The sequence below is a fragment of the Solanum verrucosum genome, unplaced genomic scaffold, assembly GCF_900185275.1.
Source record: "Solanum verrucosum unplaced genomic scaffold, falcon-dt-bn FXZP01000307.1, whole genome shotgun sequence".
Lineage (NCBI taxonomy): Eukaryota > Viridiplantae > Streptophyta > Magnoliopsida > Solanales > Solanaceae > Solanum > Solanum verrucosum.
Window position 1 is genome coordinate 1111945 of NW_026020264.1, and position 21830 is coordinate 1133774.

A 21830-nucleotide genomic window follows, 5' to 3' on the forward strand; every position below is an offset into this window, starting at 1 on the left:
TGTTTTTTCTTTATTTCTCTCTCTCTCTCCCTCCCTCCATCTCTTAATTTTTGATTTATTTTAATTTTGATTTCATCTTAAATTCCACTTCATCTTCCACCCCCACTTTCAAGTTGATTCATCCCTCCATTTACTTTCTTTTTCTTCACCTCCCACCCTCACCCCACCCCCCACAATCAAGTTGAACCCCTCTCCCCTTTCTTTCTTTTCCTTTCTTCTTCTTCTCCAATCAAATTCTTTATTTCAGTGATTTTTTTGTAAAAAAGAAATCATACTATTTTCTAGACTCTATTGAATTATTGATGACAAAACTAATTATTTTTCTAAGAAAATTTAAAATTTTGAAGGTATCATCAATTACTCCTTTTTCATATAACTTCAAAATTAGAAATGATATTTTAAAAAAATTCAATGAATTCCCCGAAAATTGATAGAACTTAATTGAGATCAGATAAAAACACTATATGATACCTCCTAATCATCTTGAAATCTAATGGGTTTATCAAATTGTTCGAAATGTAAGAAAATATTTAGATAAAGTTTTAAAATTAAAGAGAGTAAAACTAATAGTAGTAAAAAAAGGTATATATGTGCCCACGTGGACATCATAAATACTGCATTATTATAAATAGTAATGTATCCATGTGGGCACATACATACCTTTAAAATACACTATTAAATAGTGCATGGTGGTAAAAGGTCCTCCATAAAGTTTGGTATCGTAACAACAATTTCAGCCAAAGTTGAAGTATTTTTCAAACCCTTTTCCCTATTTTATACTAATAAAATACTTGTAAAAATAAAATTATATTAGTTATTTTAGGTTGCTCTCTTTCTTTGAGAGAGTGCACACACTCTCTATGTAAGATGGACAAAAAATTATGAAATATTATCAGTTCAAGATTGTTTAGTGGGGTAATAGGACGTCTGCTTATGTAACACCCCAGAAAAAATTTCGAACTAAGACTCAAACCGTTCTTCATAGTGAGTGAGATTTTACCAAGGAATTAAAAATTTCTTTAAGTGTTAAGGTCAGTAGATGTAGCATCTTGAGTTCCAAAAAGAACTAAATTGGAAATAGCAAAATCTGAAATTTTGCAAGTTATACTTAAGTTATGAGTTTTGGGTCAACTTCAAATGACCATAACTCTCGGTACATGATGAGTTAGGTGGCTACAAGATAGCTAATGAAAGGTCCTTGAATTATCTTTCCAACTCCACCAAGTTTGCTAAGTTTTGAGTTCGGATGAGTGAGATATGCTCTTTTGAAGTTAAGTTGTCAAGTTAAGGAAAGTTACCCGAAAATAGTGAGGTCCCTATTTCTACTCTATGTAGATGCATATATGGAATTACAGAATCACACTTTTGATTGCAGAAATAAATGGAGACACTAACACAGCCATCTTGAAAATTCACTATCAACTTGGATAAGTTCCCAGGATTCAACCTGGAAAAAGTCATGTGCAACCATAACTTTTTCATGATGGCTCCCAACAATTGAGATCCATCCACTAAAACCTTTTCTCGTCCTTTACGAATAGTAGATTCCATCACATCTGTTATCACTTTTATTTCACAACCTCCCGAAGAGGATTATCTTGTCATTAGGGTTTATGGTGCAACTATTTTTTTTCCTTAAGGATGAGTGAGCCATCCAAGTACGTTCTTTCTCCATATCTTCACCAAAAGAGGAACAACTAGATGACTTGTTTTCTATGTATGTATTGTTTTAGGTGAGGAGAATAATGAGACTCTTTGATAGGAATGAGAACAAGATGTCACATACTTTCATAAGCTTCATCCACATGTTAAGGCGATCCAAAAATGAACTAAGTGTGCTCTTTGTTGTTAACGTACTACTAAAGTTAACTAATTCCTTTGAGTTTAGGGGAATGACAAACACAAATCTGGAGTTAATGTGCTATAAGACTTATCATATGAAGAGAAAAAGGTGTTAGAACATTTTTTTTTTATTTTTAAGTTATTAATTTCCAATCCTAAATAAACCTTAAGAGCTTCCTTCTCAAGGAAAAGTAAGTCTACATACACGTCACTTTCCTCATACTCTACTTGTGGGATTATATTAGAGTATGTTGTTGTAATTTGTAGAGAAAAGACATAAAGTAACACTTGAAATTGTTTCGAACTTTTAAAAAGACACATTAACTATGTGAGTGTTCAATTATTCCCCCCCCCCCCCCCCTCCCCCCCAAAAAAAATTGAACTGATATTATTAAATTATTTTTCGATCAGTCCCAGATTTTAAAAGTATGTTAACTCACACTCCAATCATTACGTGACACGTGTTTATTTAATTTAAAATATTTTTTTATTTTAAGTTTTCTTTATCTTTTTTTTCCCTCTCTTACTTTTTGACTTATTTTTTAAAAAACCTATGATTTTGAATTCTTGTAAATTTCATTTCACCTCCGACCCCATGTTCAAGCTGACCCCACCCCCTCCCCCCAATTTTTTTTTCTTTTTTTCTCTCTTTTGTTTTCTTCTCCTCCCACCATCACCCCTACTCTCACGTTCAAGTTGAGCCCCTCCCTTATTTTTTTTTCTTCTTCTTCTTCAACCAACTTCCTTTCTTCTCAGTGAATTTTTTTTTAGAAAAATCATATTATTTTCTAGACTTTGTTGAGTTATTAATAACAAAACTAATTATTTTCTAAGAAAATTTAAAACTTTGAAGGTATCATCAATTAATTTATTTCTTTTTCATGTAACTTCAAAATTAGAAATGATCATTTTGAAAATTCCCTAAAAATTGAAAGAACTTGATCGAAATTCGAATAAAAAAGATAAATGATACCATCTACTCATCTTGAAATCTAATGGGTTTATCAAATTGTTCGAAATATATAAAAACTAGTTAGATAAAATTTTAAAATTGAAGAGAGTTAAACTATAGTAGTAAAAGAAGGAGGGTAGAATTATGCTAAAAATCGTAACATTGAAAGTGAGGAGTTCCAATGGAAATGACAATGAACTTTTGAAGAAGAAAGAAAAAAAATGAGGAAAAAAATTTAAAATAATAAGAAAAACAAGAAAATATATTTAGGGAAAAGGACCTAATATACCCCTCAACTTTGTCGTTTAGAAATAATATACTCCTCGTTATGAAAGTGGTTCATATATACCTTGTTGTTATACAATGGCTCACATATACCCGTTTCCTCTAATGGGAGTGAAAAAAATAATTTTAAATTATTTTTCTATTAAAATAAATAATCCATTTAGAGGTAAATTTGATCGTTCTCACACATTTTTTTACTTTTTTAGCTCAATGGCTAATTTGAATTTATTATTTTTATGGTCAAATTATTTTTTCACTTATTTTCTTGTAAAATTTATCATAGACTCGCCAAATTTTTTTACAAATATAAAAACTAAATTATGACATAGCCGCAAAAAATGGTTTTAAATTCTTATTTTTTCTTACTTTTTTTCCCCTTTTCCATTGACACTTCGTTCTTTTTATTTCTCTTATTATTACATTAAAGAATGAAAGAAAAATAAAATAAAAACAATAATAATCAAAGAAGTCAAAAATAATTTATGTGTGAAAAAGATCAAATTATATGATTTTAAAAAAAAAATAATCAAAAAGTAATTTAAAATTAATTTTATCACTTTTATAACTGTAGCGGTATATGTGAGCCACTTTTGTAACGGTAGGGATATACGTAAGTCATTTGTGGAACAATAGGGGTATATATGAACCACTATCATAACAAGGGATATAGTAACTCTAAATAACAAAGTTGAGGGGTATATCATGTCCTTTTCCCTAGATTAAATACTTTTTTTAAAAATTAAGGGCAATTTTATTAGCAGTGTCCAAATATAATATTCTTGTGAATTTTTTTATGATGGGTTGGATTACAATAAACTAAACAATGAGTCATATCTTAACCTGATGACAAATTCTTGTCAAGTTTTAATTTTTTAATTTATATTTTATTTAATAACTAAATAAGAAAATAAAATTTTTAATTTTTTGCGGCTATATATAACATATCAAACCAAAAATTATAATATGATTTTTAATGGTCCAATCTGAATTACGTATTTTAGCTCTAATCAACCCAAATTTAGATGTGCGGAATTAAGTAGATTAAAATAAATTCGATTAATAAATATATATTATTAACTAGCTTAAACTTGAACAAATTAGGCAAATCATGTTTTCAATGGCTAATTTATCATCCCTAATATAATGACAACATTCTTTACAAAGACATATTATGTGCTCATTGTATTATTCTGTAGACGTATAAACTTCAAGAAATGTCTAATTATTCCCTTGTAGCAACTAGCAAACTCTCATTTGGGTTTTGACAAGTTTTATTCGTTCTATTATTATATTTTTTTGCGTGAAGAATAAAAGGGGAATATTCTCGTTTTCGTTTTCATTTTATTTTCCTAATATTTTTGGTTGCTTCTTTTATGGAAATATCTGTTAGTGCAGTGATAACTTGAAGTGGGCCATGCGTTGGGTTAGAGAACTTAAATGGGCTGGGCTAGTAAAGAGAGGAAGTGGGAAAGCCCAAGTTATTAAATGGGCTCAATTAACAAGGTCGCTCTGCAAATTTTCTATTTTTCAACAGATGATATTTTTTCAAATTATTTTATGTTGGCAAAAAATTGTATAAAATAACAAACTATTAATTCAAATTAAATGTTATAACCACAGTTTCATTTAATTTTTATCCGTAGCAAACACTTGTCATTCGCCTCTCTCCCCAGAGAATCTCGCTCGTTTTATACAAACACATATGTATAAATTGTGTTTGTGTTTGTATAAAGCAAGAGAAAACTGTATATACAAATACATATATTTTCGTCTTATACACTTATAATTATACAAATACAGATCTTCTCCTACCGGTTCTCTTTTGCCTTTCTCTCTTTCTCGCTTTATACAAACACAAATTATACAAATTACAATGTATAATTTGTGTTGTATAAAGAGAGAGAGAGAGATTTGATATACAAATGTTTTATTTCGATTCAATTGTATACAAATTCAAATTTTATGCAGATATATATACAAACACAATCATTGATACATATACATAGTAGTTACATATATACAATTATCTAACTGATATACATATACAATCACTGCGCTTTTATACAAAGGAATGTCTGCCTGTGATTTATACAAATCTGATGATTCATACCAAACATAAAATTTGTTATGGAGCGCAATTATGCAAACTATAGCTATAATATACAAATATGATTTTTATGTTTGCTAAACCTAAAATTTACTCTTTTATGTTAGATAGTAAGCAAAATGTATTAGGTTAAAAATATTTATATATAATCTAAACAAACATTATAGGGAAGGGATTATAGACGTAGATCGTATCGTAGGGTGAAGTGTGGGTAGGGAGATTGAATGTTGGGCGTGGAGAGGTTAAAGGAGATAATCAGTGTGGAACATCATTTATGAAACTTGTTTTATCTAATTTTATTAGAGAGACTATTTTTTCTGCTTTTTAATAAACTTGTTTTTTCTAAAATAATAATAATGCATATTTTAATCAATCTAATCGATAATACTTTTCCAAACTGCTTATTTATTTCATGGATATATATATATATATATGGGGACAATAATACCTAAGCTTTCTATCAAGAAGTTTTTTTAAAAAAATAAAAAATAAAATGCAACTTACTCTTTTTGTACATAATCTTTCCCAAAAAGGTTTTTTCCTAATATAAAATTAGTAGGAATTCGTAGAACGTGTAGACCTTCCCTCCATCACTCTACGTCTCAACACACTTGTAAGTTGCAATATATGTAGATTTTAGTTTATTAAAAATACAGATAGGTTGATTAAAAAAAAATAAAAAATACAGATAGGCAACAACGTCATTAACTTAACATCAGCCACACCTTAATTATTACAAAACAAATCCATAAATTATCTATTTTCTTGTAAATTAATTTCACTACATATTCAGCGGCAATCAGTACTCTTTGTAAATATCTCTAAAGCTTACATCGACATTATATTGAATTCAAGGTAATTAACTAATATTGATATAGACTTTAGCACTCTTTGTTATTGCATATATTTATTGCTTCTAAAAAAATGTTTTTGTTATAGTGTCAGCTTTCATAATTGAAATCTACATATATTATTATTCCCTAATTGGAGGTGCAAAGCACTTCTTTGATCTGATATCATAATGGAGCAAAAAGAATTTCGTGTATCAATTTACAAAATCAAATAAATTAGTATGAATTAGCAGTTCTTGTCTCCCACTTCCAACTAGCCATGTAAAATATTAATTATTTTGATCCATCTTATCCAGCTACATAAATAGGAAAATAAAGAAATATTTTTTATATTACTCTAATTATATTTAAAAGAGAATCTAGAAATCTCAATTATGGTTTGTTACCAATATAATGTTGGTATTATTCCAACAGTAGGTAGGTATTCTAACCTCTGGAATTTCAATTAAATTGAATAATTGTACAAGGAGAATTTTTTTAAAAGGTAAAAAAAATATAATCTGTAATTACACCAACTATGTAATTTTGGGGGGAAAAGGAATAATATATAGTAGCTAGGTTGAAAATTGGGGAAATATATAAGTGTTTCAATCATATTCCATGAAATAATTAGATATATAATATTATAGATTGATTTTATTTATGTTTTCTAGTTATAAGACTTTAGGGGGTGTAAGGGTTCCACAACAGCATAATGTGGACAATAATGTGTTAACAAGTAATTATTGGATTAAATTTTTGACACTAGGAGAGATTTAGAGATTATTATAGCATAAAGTCAATAGTTTTGTTTTTCCAAACATAGAAATAATTAAAAAGTTAAATATATAGCAATTTGCAACCAATTAAAAGTGCTAAACCCTAATACTTTCGTGGCAGCTATAGTACAAGAGTACAACTTGCTTATAATACTTTCTAATGTGTGTGAAAATGAAATGAATTCACAAGACGTGGAAATAATATTATAAATCAATTTGTCAAATAAATGAATTTACTTACTGCCTACAAGTGGGGCAAAAAAATAATTCCTATATTTCAGATATTTTCATCTAATTATTATTGTCAAGAGTAGACCTAGGAGCTGGCAAAGTCGTCGCACTTGATGTTAAAAATGGTTCTCTTCCTTCTTTACTATTTATCGTCTACTTAGTACACAGCTTTCATTAGGTGTAGATTTTGAGGAAGGGTCGGATTATATATAAGATGATCTATTTTACTTAGTCTTACTTTGTATTTCTACTAAAGACTTCCACATTATAAACTCGTGACCTTCAGATCATATAATAATAATTTTACGCATTATTCATAACATTGTATAAGTTAATTAGAAAATTATTTCAATTTTTATTGACTTACTAATAGCAATATAATGTATCCTAATATAAGAAAGTGATTCCTTTTTTCCTTAACCATTAGCGATAATGTTGAGTCGTCGACATGTCAGCCGAAAGGGGATTAAAAACTACATTGCTAGTTCAGTTTAATTAAGGGGTGTCAAAATATAAAGAAATAAAATTGCGTAGAAGTAAAAGAGTGTCATATATATATAATATATATTCTTATAGCTACACAATGTAATTTTCCGATGAAGGAGTATATCTGGCTCCGCTACTGATTGCTACAGTATTTTTATTATTACTTCCTCCATTTCAATTTATATGACATAATTTCAGAGGTGGAGCCAAGGTTAGGAGTTTGGGGTTCTAAATCAATTTTGTTTGGGGGTTCGCATGTTAATATACATATATTTATTTAATTTTCTAATATAAATATAGGATCTACGAAAAAGCTAGTGGGTTCGTCCGAATCCATGAAACCCCACCTAGCTCCGCCTCTGCATAATTCATCTGTACATAGAGTTTTTTATTAAGAAAAAATGAAAATAATTTTGAAATTTATAGACTTAAACACGCCATATTATTTGTGTGAATATAGAAATTCATTATTATGAATGAAATTGTGATCGAAATTTTTTCAACTCCTAGCTAAAACTCAAATCTGAAATCTTTGGCTAAAGAAATCATGTTTATTAGTATTTCATTACAACTCTCCAATAATATTTCAAAAGCTCAATTACATGGCAACACAGTACACAAACTCAACATATTATATTCCTCAAGGAAAAGGAGAAAAAGAAATATATACTAGTTGGTAAATTTAAAAAAGGAACTAATTAAGAGAATCCCAATAAAATATGGATTATCATATTACACTACTATTTTAATATACTTTGGTGTAATATTTAATCCTCTCCAATAAGAAAATGCCGTCCAATTCTTAGTTCCAAAAGGCAAAACATAGATCTTTTTCTTCCAAACTAATTTTAACCCTCAAGTAGAGACTTTTCCTATTTAAATACCTTCCCACCATTACTCTAACATTAATACCAACAATATCTTCTAAATTTCTCTCTAAACAGTTTCAAATTTTAGAATCGATCGAAAGGGAGAAAGAATTAAGATGAAGCAAATAACCACAAGTGCAACCACTAGTCCAAGTTGTTGTAGGAACAATTATAAGATGAATAGAGATTCACATTCAATATCCAAATTGAAGCCAAAAATACGAATAATTCATATAATAGCACCAGAGATTATCAAAACAGACGTAGAGAATTTTCGTGATCTTGTACAAAGGCTAACGGGGAAGAATGCTGCACGTGAAGTCAAAGGGAAAAGGGCAAAAAAAGAAAGGAAGAAGATAGAAACATCACCACAACAACAACAACAAGATCAACAACATATGATGGTGATGAACATGTTGCATCAAGATAATAGTACTAGTAATAATTATAGGATGAAAGAGGAAGAAAGTAGTAGTCATGAAGAAGGTATATATGGAAGTATTGAAAATTCATCAAATGGATTTTTAAGTGGCTTTGGATCAATGGAAGGATTTATTCAAGACTTAGGTCATGATCAATATCCTCTATTTCCTAATTTCAAGCCTACTCAAATTAATATGTTTGGTGAGATGCCCCTTTGCTAAATATTTTCTTGAGAAAAAAAAAAAATACTATAATTTTAACGAATCAATATATAGTGTGAGGGGGATTGTGTGACCATGATCAATGACTTCTTGATTATACTTTTTTTTTTTTCTAATTTTTTTTTGGTTGGATTTGGAGTGGTGAGGAAAAGGGGTTTGGGGAAAGGGAAGATGATGATTGACTTTTCTTTTCTTTTTTTCATTTGTAGAGAGAGGATTCATACATGTGAATATAATGTTTTCTTCAATTCTTGTAATTAATTGTTAACATTTTGTGATTATTCTTTGATATATTTTTTCGTTAATTACCCTTTCATAGATCTTATTATCTATTTCTCGATGCATCGAAAGCTCTTGTTGTATAATGTCCTAGTTGATAAATATATGTACATTCAAAAAGAAAATTAACTTTTATATACCCAAATATTAGAAACTATTTCCTCAGCAAGAATTCCTAGATTATCGACTTAGTAGAGTATTTATTCTTAGATGGACAAAGGGTTTCAATTACTTATTGTCTATTTCAAAGAACCAACAAGTGAAAAAAAATAAATGATAATGTAGTTTAGAACTATTGAGCATAGCATTTTACTCAATACAGTGATGTTGGTGAAAAGTTATTAATGCCTATCGAATGTTTTTTAGGATTTATAGTTAGTTGTTCTTTAACTAGGAATCCTCCATATTTCCATCGGTTTGCAATGTACATGGAAATATGCTCTCAATTAACGACTATCTATCACGGTTCAAACGATTTTAATCTTCGATGATCAAGTTACTTGAGATTTTACATCTATATATAATGAGATAAATATAACTTTTGCACACTTTTCATTAATTCATGAACATGATCTATACAGTGAATTTAATTTTTTTACCTCCTAGCTAAAAATTTAAAGATTCTTACTACTTTGGAGTTTGGAATGTTCTCATTCATAAAATACTTCAAGAGTATGAAAATAGTTAGTCATATCAATGATGCAAATATGGTTAAGTATATATAACTCCAAAATCTACTGTTTGTTCATACTACTACATAAAATGTTAGGGGAAAAACTAAATGTCAGATGCAGTTAGTACACAGGCCTAAATGTAATGGCATTGGTTACTATAATATGTATTTTTTTATCGAATCAACAATAACAATAACACATCTAGTATAGTCCCATGAGCGGGGGTCTGAGAAGAGTGAGATACACGCAGATCTTATTTCTATCTTTACGTGGTAGAGAGATTATTTTCAATGGAAATCTTCTCTCAAAAGACTCATTTTTCAGAACAATTTTTTTTTTAAAATGCAAGTTTTAGAATTTGAAGGGAAAAAGGGAATAATAGGTAGATATGCAAATAGGCAAAAGAGTGTTTCATGCCTCCTTTTTTTTTTTTCTAAAAAACTTTATAAGATTGATGCAAACAGAATATGTGTATTTCTTAGTTGTGTGAGTAAATGTTAAGACTTTAAATTAATGGAGATCGAGGGGTTCCACAACATAATAATGTGGATAATATACAATGTGTAAACAACGACTTTTGGATTTAATTGTTAAAACTACAACTTTGATTATAGAGCAATTTATTTTTTTATAACATAAAGTCAAGTGTTCCCTAACCAGACACCTTGCTTAAACCTAAAAAAGTCAATTAGTTAAGTAAGAGCAATTTGCAACTAAGAACTTAAGTACTAAACCTAATTAATTCCAGCTTATAGCTCTACTACAATTTGCTATTAAAAAAATTGAATATATAAGAGTTGATTTTATTTTCTTTTTGTTATATTATAAGAGTTGATTCTTGTTCTTATTATCCTATTCTACAAGCTATAACCTCTAGAGGTTCAGATGGTAAATATATCATTTATTTAAGCATTTAAGATTAATCAATACTAATCCTACTCAAGTTGCTTTTAATTTTTCATAATCCAAGTTGTCTAGTAAATGCAATTTGCCTCAATAATCGATCATGACAATTGAGTTAAACTATATTAATCATTTTGAATTAGGAAACATCAATCATACTCTTCCATATTAGCCAAGAGATAATTAACATTAAATAGTTTAAGAAGAATTTAAAAAAATATTGCAATAAGTTGAGAAGATGGTAAAAATCTTTCCTCGTGCCATCTTAAAGTTGACTCTTGAGGAGGGAAAATCCATCAATTTCTTGGCGGTGATGCTTTTATTACTTTAAATATTATATAAATTTGTGTTACATGATATATTAAAGAATACAAAAATGATAAAGATGAAAAATTAGTTTATATAATATCAGTTGACTTGAGATTAACTAATTAATTAAGTGAACATCACAGTTAATTACTAAGTCGGTTGCCATCAAGTCAATATACTATATTTCTTGGCGGAAAAAGAGAAGAAAAAAAGGTTGATAAACTAAAATATATATACTTCAAGGTAAATCCCAAGTACTTAACACAAGAACTTGGATTAATTAATATTGTATTATCTATAATTAATATAGTAAAGAAGTGGGTGGTGATTGACTTCGTTTTCTCCATTTTGTAGATATTCATACTTCTCAATGTAAAAAACTTTTGTTAATTTCTACGTATTTGTTTGATGTCATTATTACGTAATTAATTGCTAAGCCAATAAATATTGTTGGCGTCTTTAATTTTGTGACACTTTGATTATAATTTTTAAACCTAGAGATCACGTATGTGTGGACAATTAAAATATACTTTGGTTTACATTTGCATTCTGACTTCCAAGTGTGAATGAGAATTTTGTAATCACTAGTTGTAAATATACAAACATGTTGGTGGCCTCGATATCATTTTCGGTTTCTTCATATTTTATCTCTTGTTGTGTGACATGACAAACCTACCGTTTGTTTGATATTTACATCAAATCAAATCAACAAATGCATGATAAGTATCTTAATATCACCTTATCAACATTTACAAGTACATGACTTGTAAATCTTTAGTGGGGCCTAAAAGATCATTGCAAAATGTATATGAGAAGTCAAGGCTATAGAGTTTTTCCTTGTCCCTAGAGAACAAACGATATTTCAGACAAACATGACCAGTACATCAATCCATGAAAACATTTATAGGAGAATAAAACTGTTTTACAGTATAAACGTCTAATATTTTCGTTATTGACAAGAACTGCAACAGAATACCAGGTGTTACGTTTTCGTTTTTCTCTAGTAATAGCACAAAAATATAGCAAAGGAATCAGCAACGGAGACACGATTAAGGTGTATTTCATAAGGATTATATCACAACAGCCTGGGCAGAAATGGTACATGTTATGGAACAGGTATATATTTTTTATTTCAACACAGCATACAAGATAAACACTATAATTTACGGAGACACACGAGTTCTTTCTGCATAGGCCTTACTATTTTTTGGTGGTGTTCGAAACATGCTCATACACAGCGTCGAAAATCCAAATTGAAGTTTACTTGCTTAATTAAGTCCAGCATTTTCACATGTTTGGTCACCTTCCTCTTTTCTTTTTCTCCTTGTACTTCCTCTCTCACTCTTTCCTTGGTGCATTTGATGCCGCGTACCTGGAAATTAAGCAAAAGAATAAATGCAAGAAAAAATAATTCTGACAAAGTGATCATATGTAGAAAAATGATGTGAAAATCAACTTTTAACCAAAGACACTTCCAACAGGTGTGCAAAAAAACAATGTTCTTACCATATCGTGAACATCTTAATAGATTTCTAGAAGGCACTCATTAAGTTCCTTGCACTGCAGCCAATAAAAAGCAGAACCAGGTTTGTCCCCAAAAAATATATAATATAGATAACATAATACACTTCAAGTCAAATCAAAATTATAACCGAAAATCCCCAAGTGATGGATTGGCCCCTCTACCTTTCTCCACTTAAGCTTTTGTCTGTGGCAAGGTTCAAACCCCTCTTTTTTAATAAGGTAAGGTAACTCCATTAATGAAAAAGTATCAAGAAGGTACCAACTTACAAGAAAACCAAACAAAAGCTACATTCCCAAAAACTCAAAACACCTCTATATACTGGGACATGCTATCAATCAAACTACTCCTACACCAAAAGCACAAGCTTTCAAAACATCTATTCGTAACAAAAAAAAAGTGAAGTTTCTTATCATCAAAATGTCTCCTATTTTTTTCTAGCCATATGTTCCACTCCAAATCATCTTAAATCTATTGTTCACAACCTAGTTCTGCCAACATTCACGTAATTGTTTGACTGTTTCAGGCATTACCCACTGTACTCCACAAATTTTGAAAAAAAGATACTAGATTTGTTGACTCAAAATCTTCTTCACAAAAGTAACATCCACTACACAAAATCTCTCTTCTGCAACATATTCTGAGTTAGGCATGCATCCATGGCTGCAGTCCAGCCAAAACAAGTTACTTCCCTTGGTGCTTTAGTTTTCTATAACATTTTCCACGGCCAAGTAAGGTCCCAATGTCCAAGTTGTTTCTGTAGAAGAGTATAGCTACTTTTAACAGAGAAGCTCCCGTCTTCAATTGTTGTCCAGATTAGAGAGTTCAATTTATTACCTTCAAGAGTAATAGGATCCAGTAAATGTGACAAATGACTAATATCATCCATCTCCCAGTCGTTAAAATTTCTCCTGAAATGCAGCTGCCACCCAGAATTTATATAGCACTCTGCCACTGTACACTGCTCATTCAAGGAAATACTATACAAAATGGGTAACTTTTCTATTAATCATTGATCTCCTAACCACAAATCCTACCAAAACATAGTTTTACACCCATTCCCCACCCTTCAGTTTAGTAAGAATTTGAAACTCAGGCCAAAATTTAACAATTTGTTTTAGACACCACTAATAGATGGCTTAAAAATTGTCCCACGTATCCAAAAATCTTCTTTACCATATTCTGAGATAATGATCTCTTTCCAAAATTCATCTCCATTTTCTTGAATCTCCATAACTATTTAAATAACAAACTCTTGTTATAAAACTTCAAATTCCTTATCCCCAAAGCCACCACTTTTTTTTATCTCTCATTACAAACAGACACTTTACAAGTGCATCTCAAATTAGTGACGTGGGCCTGACTTACACATCACATGTTGAGCTCTTATCACTAGACCAGGCAAGCCTTTCTACTTATGTGCGCATAATGTACACAGCATCATAAAAATGCCAAACAAAATTGAATATAAAGTCTCTGGTCAGATTCAAAGCAAAAGATTCCTACCCAAAGGATTAAATCCACCAAACCTATAGATTGATGTATTTCCTAGAGGGTCAAGTCAACTATCTTTATCTGACTTGGATAAAGCATAAATGAAACATAAAACCTTGGGTGACATGCTTAGAACACTCTAAATGAAACATCTCATGATTCACTGTTTGGGCCAAGAACGGAAAAGACATTTCTAATATTTCCAATAAGTTAATCATTATCAAAAGAAATATTTCCAATAAGTTAATCATTATCAAAAGAAATATTTCCACTAAGTTACCAATTTATACAATTTGATCAAATTAGCAAGGAGCATCAAAAACGTGATTTTCGAATTATGGAATTTTTCTTGTCTTAATGTTACTCTTAATATCCAATTGAGCGAGACCAATAGACTCATAAAAGGAGAGCTCCTCAAATTTTACAAGCAATAATTTATCGACACCACAAGAAGAACAAAATCTTAAGAGAAATTACTGATCTAACTCAGGATCAAATAACTAGAGAACCCCTAAGATTCAGAAGACTTTATGCAGGCAAACTTCACTATTAAATTACTATGACTAGAGTCAGAAAATTTGGGGTGCAAATTTAGCGATGTGTTGGATGAGACAGATGTGGAAGTGAGACTTGCCGCACAAGTCATTCCTAAGAAGGAAAGTTTTAAGTATCTTGGGGCTGTAATCCAAGGGAGTGGCGACATCGACGATGATGTCACACATCGCGTTGGGGCTGCTTGGATGAAATGGAGGCTTGCCTCTGGAGTATTGTGTGATAAGAAAATTCCACCGAAACTTAAAGGTAAGTTCTACAGAGTGGTAGTTAGACCGGCCTTGTTGTATGGAGCGGAGTGTTGGCCAGTTAAGAACGCACATGTTCATAAAATGCATGTTGCGGAGATGAGGATGTTGAGATGGATGTGTGGGCACACTAGGAGCGACAAGATTAGGAATGAGGTTATCCGGGAGAAGGTGGGAGTGGCCTCTGTGGTGGACAAGCTAAGGGAAGCGAGACTGAGATGGTTTGGACATGTGAAGAGACGGAGTGCAGACGCCCTAGTGAGGAGGTGCGAGGTAATGGGGGTAGAGGGTACGCGGAGGGGTAGAGGTAGGCCCAAGAAGTATTGGGAAGAGGTGATTAGACAAGACTTGGCTATGCTTCACATCACCGAGGACATGACTCTAGATAGGAAGGAGTGGAGGTCGCGTATTAAGGTTGAAGGTTAGTAGGGTTAGCGGGTTGTCTTCCCTTGCGAGGGTTTGGGTTGTTAGCGTTTGGAGCAGTCCTAGCCTTATGTTGTTTACTGCGTTTCACTCCCTCTATATCTTTCTTGTTATTGTCTCATTTGTTGATTATACGCTATCTTTTGTATTGGCTGTTATGTTTGCATATATCTCTCCTGTCACTTAGATTTGATGTTCTTGAGCTGAGGGTCTCTTGGAAACAGCCTCTCTACCTCCACGAGGTAGTGGCAAGGTCTGCGTACTATTTACCCTCCCCAGACCCCACGTAGTGGGATTTCACTAGGTTGTTGTTGTTGTTGTTGACTAGAGTCAGAAAACTGTGTTTCCTAACACGCAGTGGAAACCTAAGAATGAATAGACACTAATGACACCAACCTTCAAAATAAAGTATTGAACTGAAATTAAGGGAAGGTGCTTAAATTGACGAATGAAAAGCATACATACGTCATTGTACAATTCAACTTTGACCATCAAAACCCAATATATTCATCAATTATCCACCAATATGTATCATCGGTCTATTTGGAGTTTTGGCGAGATCAAACATCCCAGCATGAGAAGCTTTCTTCCTTTTGACCTGGAAAGGACAAATGAATCAAAGGAAATGTAGATAATAGTGTAAAAGTAGCATGAGTCTTAAATGTCAAACGATATGGAAAGAAGCTTGTCTTTTCCCTGGTGAAGGCATGACACTACAAAATAAGAGGAAGAAAGGAAAATGATACAAATGGCAAATATGTAAGCAACAGATTGTGTTGGAACGGATTAGTTGCTACATACCGCAGCCCCAATGATTTCCCTGAGTTTATCATCACCTTCACCAAGACGAATAGGATCCCTCAAGCTCACCTGAAGAAAGCAAAAATAATAGAAAAATGGTTGAAACACAAGGAAGCACATCCAATTCATGATATCAACTACATAGTTATGTCTAAGCCATAGTAATAATATCAAACAGAAGGAGGTAGAGACCATGAAATCAGTAATTAATGAAGCTACAGTCTACTCTCTATGAAATTGAATCCCTTAAATTAATATGAACGGAAAAAATAGAAGGCCTAAAACAAAAGAATCTAGGGAGCACTAATGGGACTAAGTTTATATAGGAATTTCTTCATTTATACATCATATGAATGTCATGGTTCACCTAACCAAATAATTCCTACTTGTAAACTCTTCAACCGATCAGGAGATAGAACAGGAATGAGGAAGAGGCACTGCATACATGATGAATTATATATTAAAAAATCACTATACTAACTTATAATCAAGGTAGTAAGTCGTGTGGAAAAATGATGCAACTTTACTATTTAAACTGAGGTCCACAAATATGACAAATATATATATATATATATCTAGACGATAGGACAAACCTAGTGGTAAATTTTAGAGTAGTTTAAACTCCTAATTGCATAGAAAATCCTACAAATCCCATGAGACAAGGAACAGAAGACAGTCAAATATGAATCCTCATCCTCATGTTTTACAACTCCTTTTCTCTACCAAGGATATCCCTAGTGAATTGAATTGAACATGTAACTACAGTTAAAATCCTAGTGGAAGAAATCCAGAAAAGGATAGCATAGACAAAAGAAAAAAAGGGATATCTTGCATCACTGCTACTCCTCTCTCCTGACTTCCTCTTCTTCTTTTTTTAGCATAGACAAAACAAAAAACAAGGGGGACTTGAGAGTGCTGATGGATCTTTTGGTGACAACAACTGTAATCCTTCTAGGTTTTGGATTTTTTGGACACTTCACTCCCCCCCCCTAGTTTTGGCCTAAAACCATTAGTTTTCTCGTATACTAGTAGAAGGGAAGTGAAAAACACCATATTCTCTCCCCTGGTTTCTCACTTATTCTCTTTGTTGACTCGTTTCCCGCATTTTTTCTTCTTCATTATCTACGGCAGCAGAGTAGAAGTGCTATACCAAGTTCCATCACTCCACTCTGCTGTATTTGCTTTACTATTTTCTCTCCCCTTCCCAGCTACTATTCTTTCATCTCATGCATCTAATGGTTGGAGGTCAATGCAAATTCTTTCTTCTTTCTCCCCTATCTTTCCCCTCCTTGCTAAATCACCAGTAAGAAAAAATGTTAGACCAAAGTAATAAGGCTGATGAAGAAGAGAAAACAGCGAGAAGAGAAAATAGAAGTATGGAGCTGGAGGAAAACAATACAAGGCGTGACGTGCTCTAATTGAGAAAAAAGAAGATATGTGCAACATGACTCAACAGCCTATGCAAGTTTTCACAAATTTTAGGCAAGAAGATAATTACCTCCGAGGGACCGAAAAGGCAGACTTTAAAGTTTCCATCAGCTAAAAGTCGCAGTCTGTTACAACCAGCACAGAAATGCTCAGTCATTGATGTAATAAATGAAACAGAGCCTTGATGCCCATCTATCCTGAAATTCTTAGCTGTCTCTGTGGGATGATCTTGAATTCTCTGAAGCCCTGTAAATTTTTCAACCTGTTCAGTAACATTGAGTGACTTAGGTAATGTACAAAACTGACTTAAAAGAGAAACATCTGACAAAGTCTACCATACCACTTTGTCCAACATTTCAGCATAAGGGACTAGCTTCTTGACATTCCAAACATTCCCATCAAACGGCATAAACTCAATAAATCGGACATTGATTGGCCTTTCGCGTGTCAACTCAACGAAATCACAAATTTCATCATCATTGAATCCACGCATTACAACACAATTTACCTGATTTGCAGCACACACCAAAACAAAACATAAATAACGTAACGCGAAGCAGACTATCAGACAGAGTTGAAAAACTTCTTTCGACAGAAGCTTGTTTTTCAAATCAAGTGCTCAAAAAGATGTTCCATTCCATAGGTACAATCTGAAGAATCTCAAGCAAAAGCTGCAGAATTTTCATGCATAAACTAGCGCTAAGAGCGTCATCAGGAAGCAAAACAGGAGAGTGCTGCCTTAGTCCCCTTTTTCAACTTTTTCCTATTTAGAAAGTTAAACAAATCCGACTTTAACCATGATTTCTTAATTTCTTTTGTACTGGTTCTTTATTCTAAATTGGTAGTTTTAGTTTTTCCACAGTCTTTAAAACTCAACATTAGATGCAACAAATAAACTACAAAGTCTGGTTCTAAACCAAAACTTGATCAAGCAAATCCTCAAGATTCAATTTTAGCTGACACAGGAGGGAGTATCATTCTAGGGGGAATAACATTATATAATCATGCTAGAGATAACTTACTTTGACAGGATTATAACCAAGCTTTACTGCAGCATCAATTGACTCCATTACTCTTCCATGCCCTTTGCGCCTAGTCATAAACTCAAATTTTGCTGGAACCAATGTGTCTAAGCTTATGTTCACCAAATTAAGTCCAGAGTCTTTCAGCTTTGGAAGTTTTTTTCCCAGAGTAATCCCATTTGTTGTCATCGCCAGGGTTTTAAGCCCCTTCAAGTTTGATAGTTGTAAGCAAAGTTCTTCAATATCCTTCCTAATAGTTGGTTCCCCACCAGTCAAACGAATTTTATCCACTCCAGAGCTAACAAACAAACTTGCCAAGCGAACAATCTCATCCTGAGATAGAAGTTGAGGGCTAGGAGTGAGTTCCACACCCTCAGCTGGCATACAGTAGTGGCACCGTAGATTACAACGTTCAGTCAATGATATTCTCAAATATGTATGCATCCTTCCAAATGAATCGATCAACATGTCAGAAACAGCTCTATCTTTGGATGGATCTTCTGACAGTGTCTCGCATGAAGTTGAATACATCTTTGATAAGGACCCATTGTGATGACTAGTAGTTATATTTTGACCACTGCTGCTTGCAGTTAGTAATGATGCTCTAGATGAAAAGCTAGCCTGTAAATTAACTATCAGTTAGCTGCAAATAAACACTTGAGGAATAGTTATATCTGCATAAACAAATGGAGAAGAAAAGTGAAGGACCAAGAAAGAGGGCCAGGATGCTGGCAGTTGGAAGTAAAATACATGTAGCTGTCTTTTCGTTTTCCTAAATGCCAAAGAAACAGGAGACACGTGAAACACCTCTGTTGGCTGCCTGAGCAGCTCAACTTGTCCATTATTTAAGATCTCAATCATTGTTTTCCATATTAGCACTATCACTATTAATACGATGTCTGCAGCTTTCAGGAAGTCATCTGCTTCCAAGGAACAAAGAAGATATGGCTAGTTCACCCCTTTTTGTTTTTATTGTTTCACCTTCATGATTGAATTCAATTATCAAAATCTTATCTATAAACAAAAATATAAATCCTTGAAATTTTATTTGAAACAATCATTATTATTGTTTATATACCATTTAAAGGATGACTAATTCAAACTACATTTGTTTCTTCAAGACCTGTTGGTATGATCCCTGGATGCTCGGCAAAGCTCAAAGTTTTGGACTCCATCCATGTATGGTGTAGAGCTTAGAAGTGGTCTCAGAGGCCAGACCATCAACCTAGACTCACTGAGACATTTTTTATCTTGGGGTTATTTTTGTCTTTATCCAATTCAAGTATAAAAAGCGTTGGGCTCATTTATGAAATTTTTTGGGTATCTTGAGATTAGAGAACTATTTTGACAGAGAATCTGGTCTGTTGGTTCATGCTCAACTTCAGATTACATGTTTCCAAGGAATGAGATTTCCTGACGGTTATCTCCTTTATTATATCTATCTTGGATTCTACTTTGTCATTCTTCGGAAGGGATCGAGTTCGTACGTTGATTGCTTCCTGAGACACACATCCAAGTACTAGATTCTTCTAGTTAAACTCTTTCAAACTATTTATTGGTTACTGCTAATAGAAATCTATCTTAGTTTTTGCTTTCATTTGTTATTACTGTACATTCCATTGTCATGTATTTCTCGAATTATATCACCTATGCCTTTAGATTTTGTGCTCATAAAGCTGACCTAAGTTGCTTGGACTCTCCAAAAATGTTGCTACACCCGTGTCAGATCCTTCAAAAATACACTATTTTTGGAGGATCCGGCATGTGTCCGTCTCCGTCAACATTTTTGAAGAGTCCGAGCAACCTAGAAGCTGACCAGCCTAGGTAGGTTGAGATTTAGCTTGTAAATAGCCTTAGCATAAGACTTTCTTAGCACGCAACGGGTCAATTGTGAACCGTGGACTTCTACAACTTCCAAATGATGCCACATCCATGTCAATATGACGAATAATTGAAGAAATCATAGACATGCCAATAACCAAAGTGCTGTTCATGTTTTATCACAGTATTCGTCTTGTTTTCATTAACCAAGATATGCAAAAGGTCTAATTCTAAATTTGAAAAACCTAAATAATTACTGCATACATGTCAATATGGTGAATCATTGAAGAAATCACAGCCATGAAATATCTGTAATCTCACTTTTTGGTGTGTGTGAAAGAATTGTACATGTTTTATTGCAGGAAATGGAAAGGAACGTGAGGAACAAAATCAATTGCCTAACTAGAGAAACAATCCACAACAAATAAAAGTGACCGCATCAAATATTTGTAAATCCCTTTAAATCAAAAGAGCTAATTAGTGCACAAAATCTAAAAAAAAAGAAGGTAGTAAAACATTCACCATGCGTTCGGCTTTTTGAGAAATGTTGTACCTGAACATGTTCCATATGTCACATTCAATGTGTGAGTAAGCATATCAACCAATAGGAGGAAAACAATAATGGTTATATTTCCAAATGCATATAAGAATAGCAGGTAGAAACTAAAGGTCTGTTAAACAAGGCAAATAGATTTCTCTCTCAAGAAGGGCCATACCACCCCCACCTCATATGAAATCTACTCATAAGTAGCATAGGATTAGTTCATATAATTCGAGTTCCGAAACTCCAAATTTTATTATATCAAACTCACATAACCTCACTATGTAACAGAGGCTTGAGATAGACCATGAAACAGAAATCAAAAAGGCGGAGTTAAGCGAAATCGGATAATTTAATTCAACAGCACACTACATACACGGTATACATGAGCTATTAACAGTTGATTACAGTGTACATTTTTTCTTCTGAAACCCTGTTCAAACGAAAATTGAACGAAGCAAAAGAGGATAACGGTGAAAATGGACGAACATACCGAGGTTAAAGAGTTGTGACGGAGATGCCAGTGGAAGAATCTAAAGATAGAAGGCCGCATTTGCAAAAAGCAGAAGAAGCCCGGAATCCTGATCTTCTGTTGAATTTTGGATTATGCAGAACGAAGAGAAAAGATTAGTAAAGCCAGTGAGACGCCTCTGCTCTTTCTCTATATTTGTAAATTTTGCGTCACCGCCAAGAGGATCTGTCTCTTGAGATACGCTCAAGGTCAACATTCATCCTTTTCACTTTTCCATTCACCTAATTACACTACCTACTACCTTCATTCCCAACGC

General features: G+C 32.6%; 3 protein-coding genes across 5 annotated transcripts in view; 2 read left to right on the forward strand and 1 right to left on the reverse strand.

Moving 5' to 3' along the window:
* LOC125833719 (citrate synthase, mitochondrial) overlaps positions 1-21830 on the forward strand; it is a 346970-nt gene that overhangs the window by 309342 nt on the left and 15798 nt on the right. The gene's annotated exons all lie outside the window — the stretch shown is intronic.
* On the reverse strand, positions 197-21796 carry LOC125833726 (GTP 3',8-cyclase, mitochondrial). Of its 2 annotated transcripts, XR_007443316.1 has the most exons (8): positions 21536-21787; positions 18681-19301; positions 17999-18166; positions 17729-17920; positions 16231-16299; positions 15895-16027; positions 12541-12562; positions 197-211 (listed from the first exon to the last, which is right to left on the reverse strand). XR_007443316.1 is itself a non-coding variant. In XM_049512914.1 (7 exons), the coding sequence occupies exons 1-6, from the start codon at positions 21593-21595 to the stop codon at positions 15944-15946; spliced, it is 1194 nt and encodes a 397-aa protein (XP_049368871.1). In that variant the 5' UTR covers positions 21596-21796; the 3' UTR covers positions 12111-12562; positions 15895-15943. The 2 variants fall into 2 exon arrangements, 1 of the variants encoding a protein (XP_049368871.1); XM_049512914.1 differs by lacking the exon at positions 197-211 and having other exon boundaries at positions 12111-12562; positions 21536-21796.
* LOC125833759 (VQ motif-containing protein 25-like) lies at positions 8498-9132 on the forward strand. The gene has a single exon (XM_049512946.1). It carries the CDS (start codon positions 8498-8500, stop codon positions 9023-9025), a length of 528 nt encoding a protein of 175 aa, XP_049368903.1. The 3' UTR covers positions 9026-9132.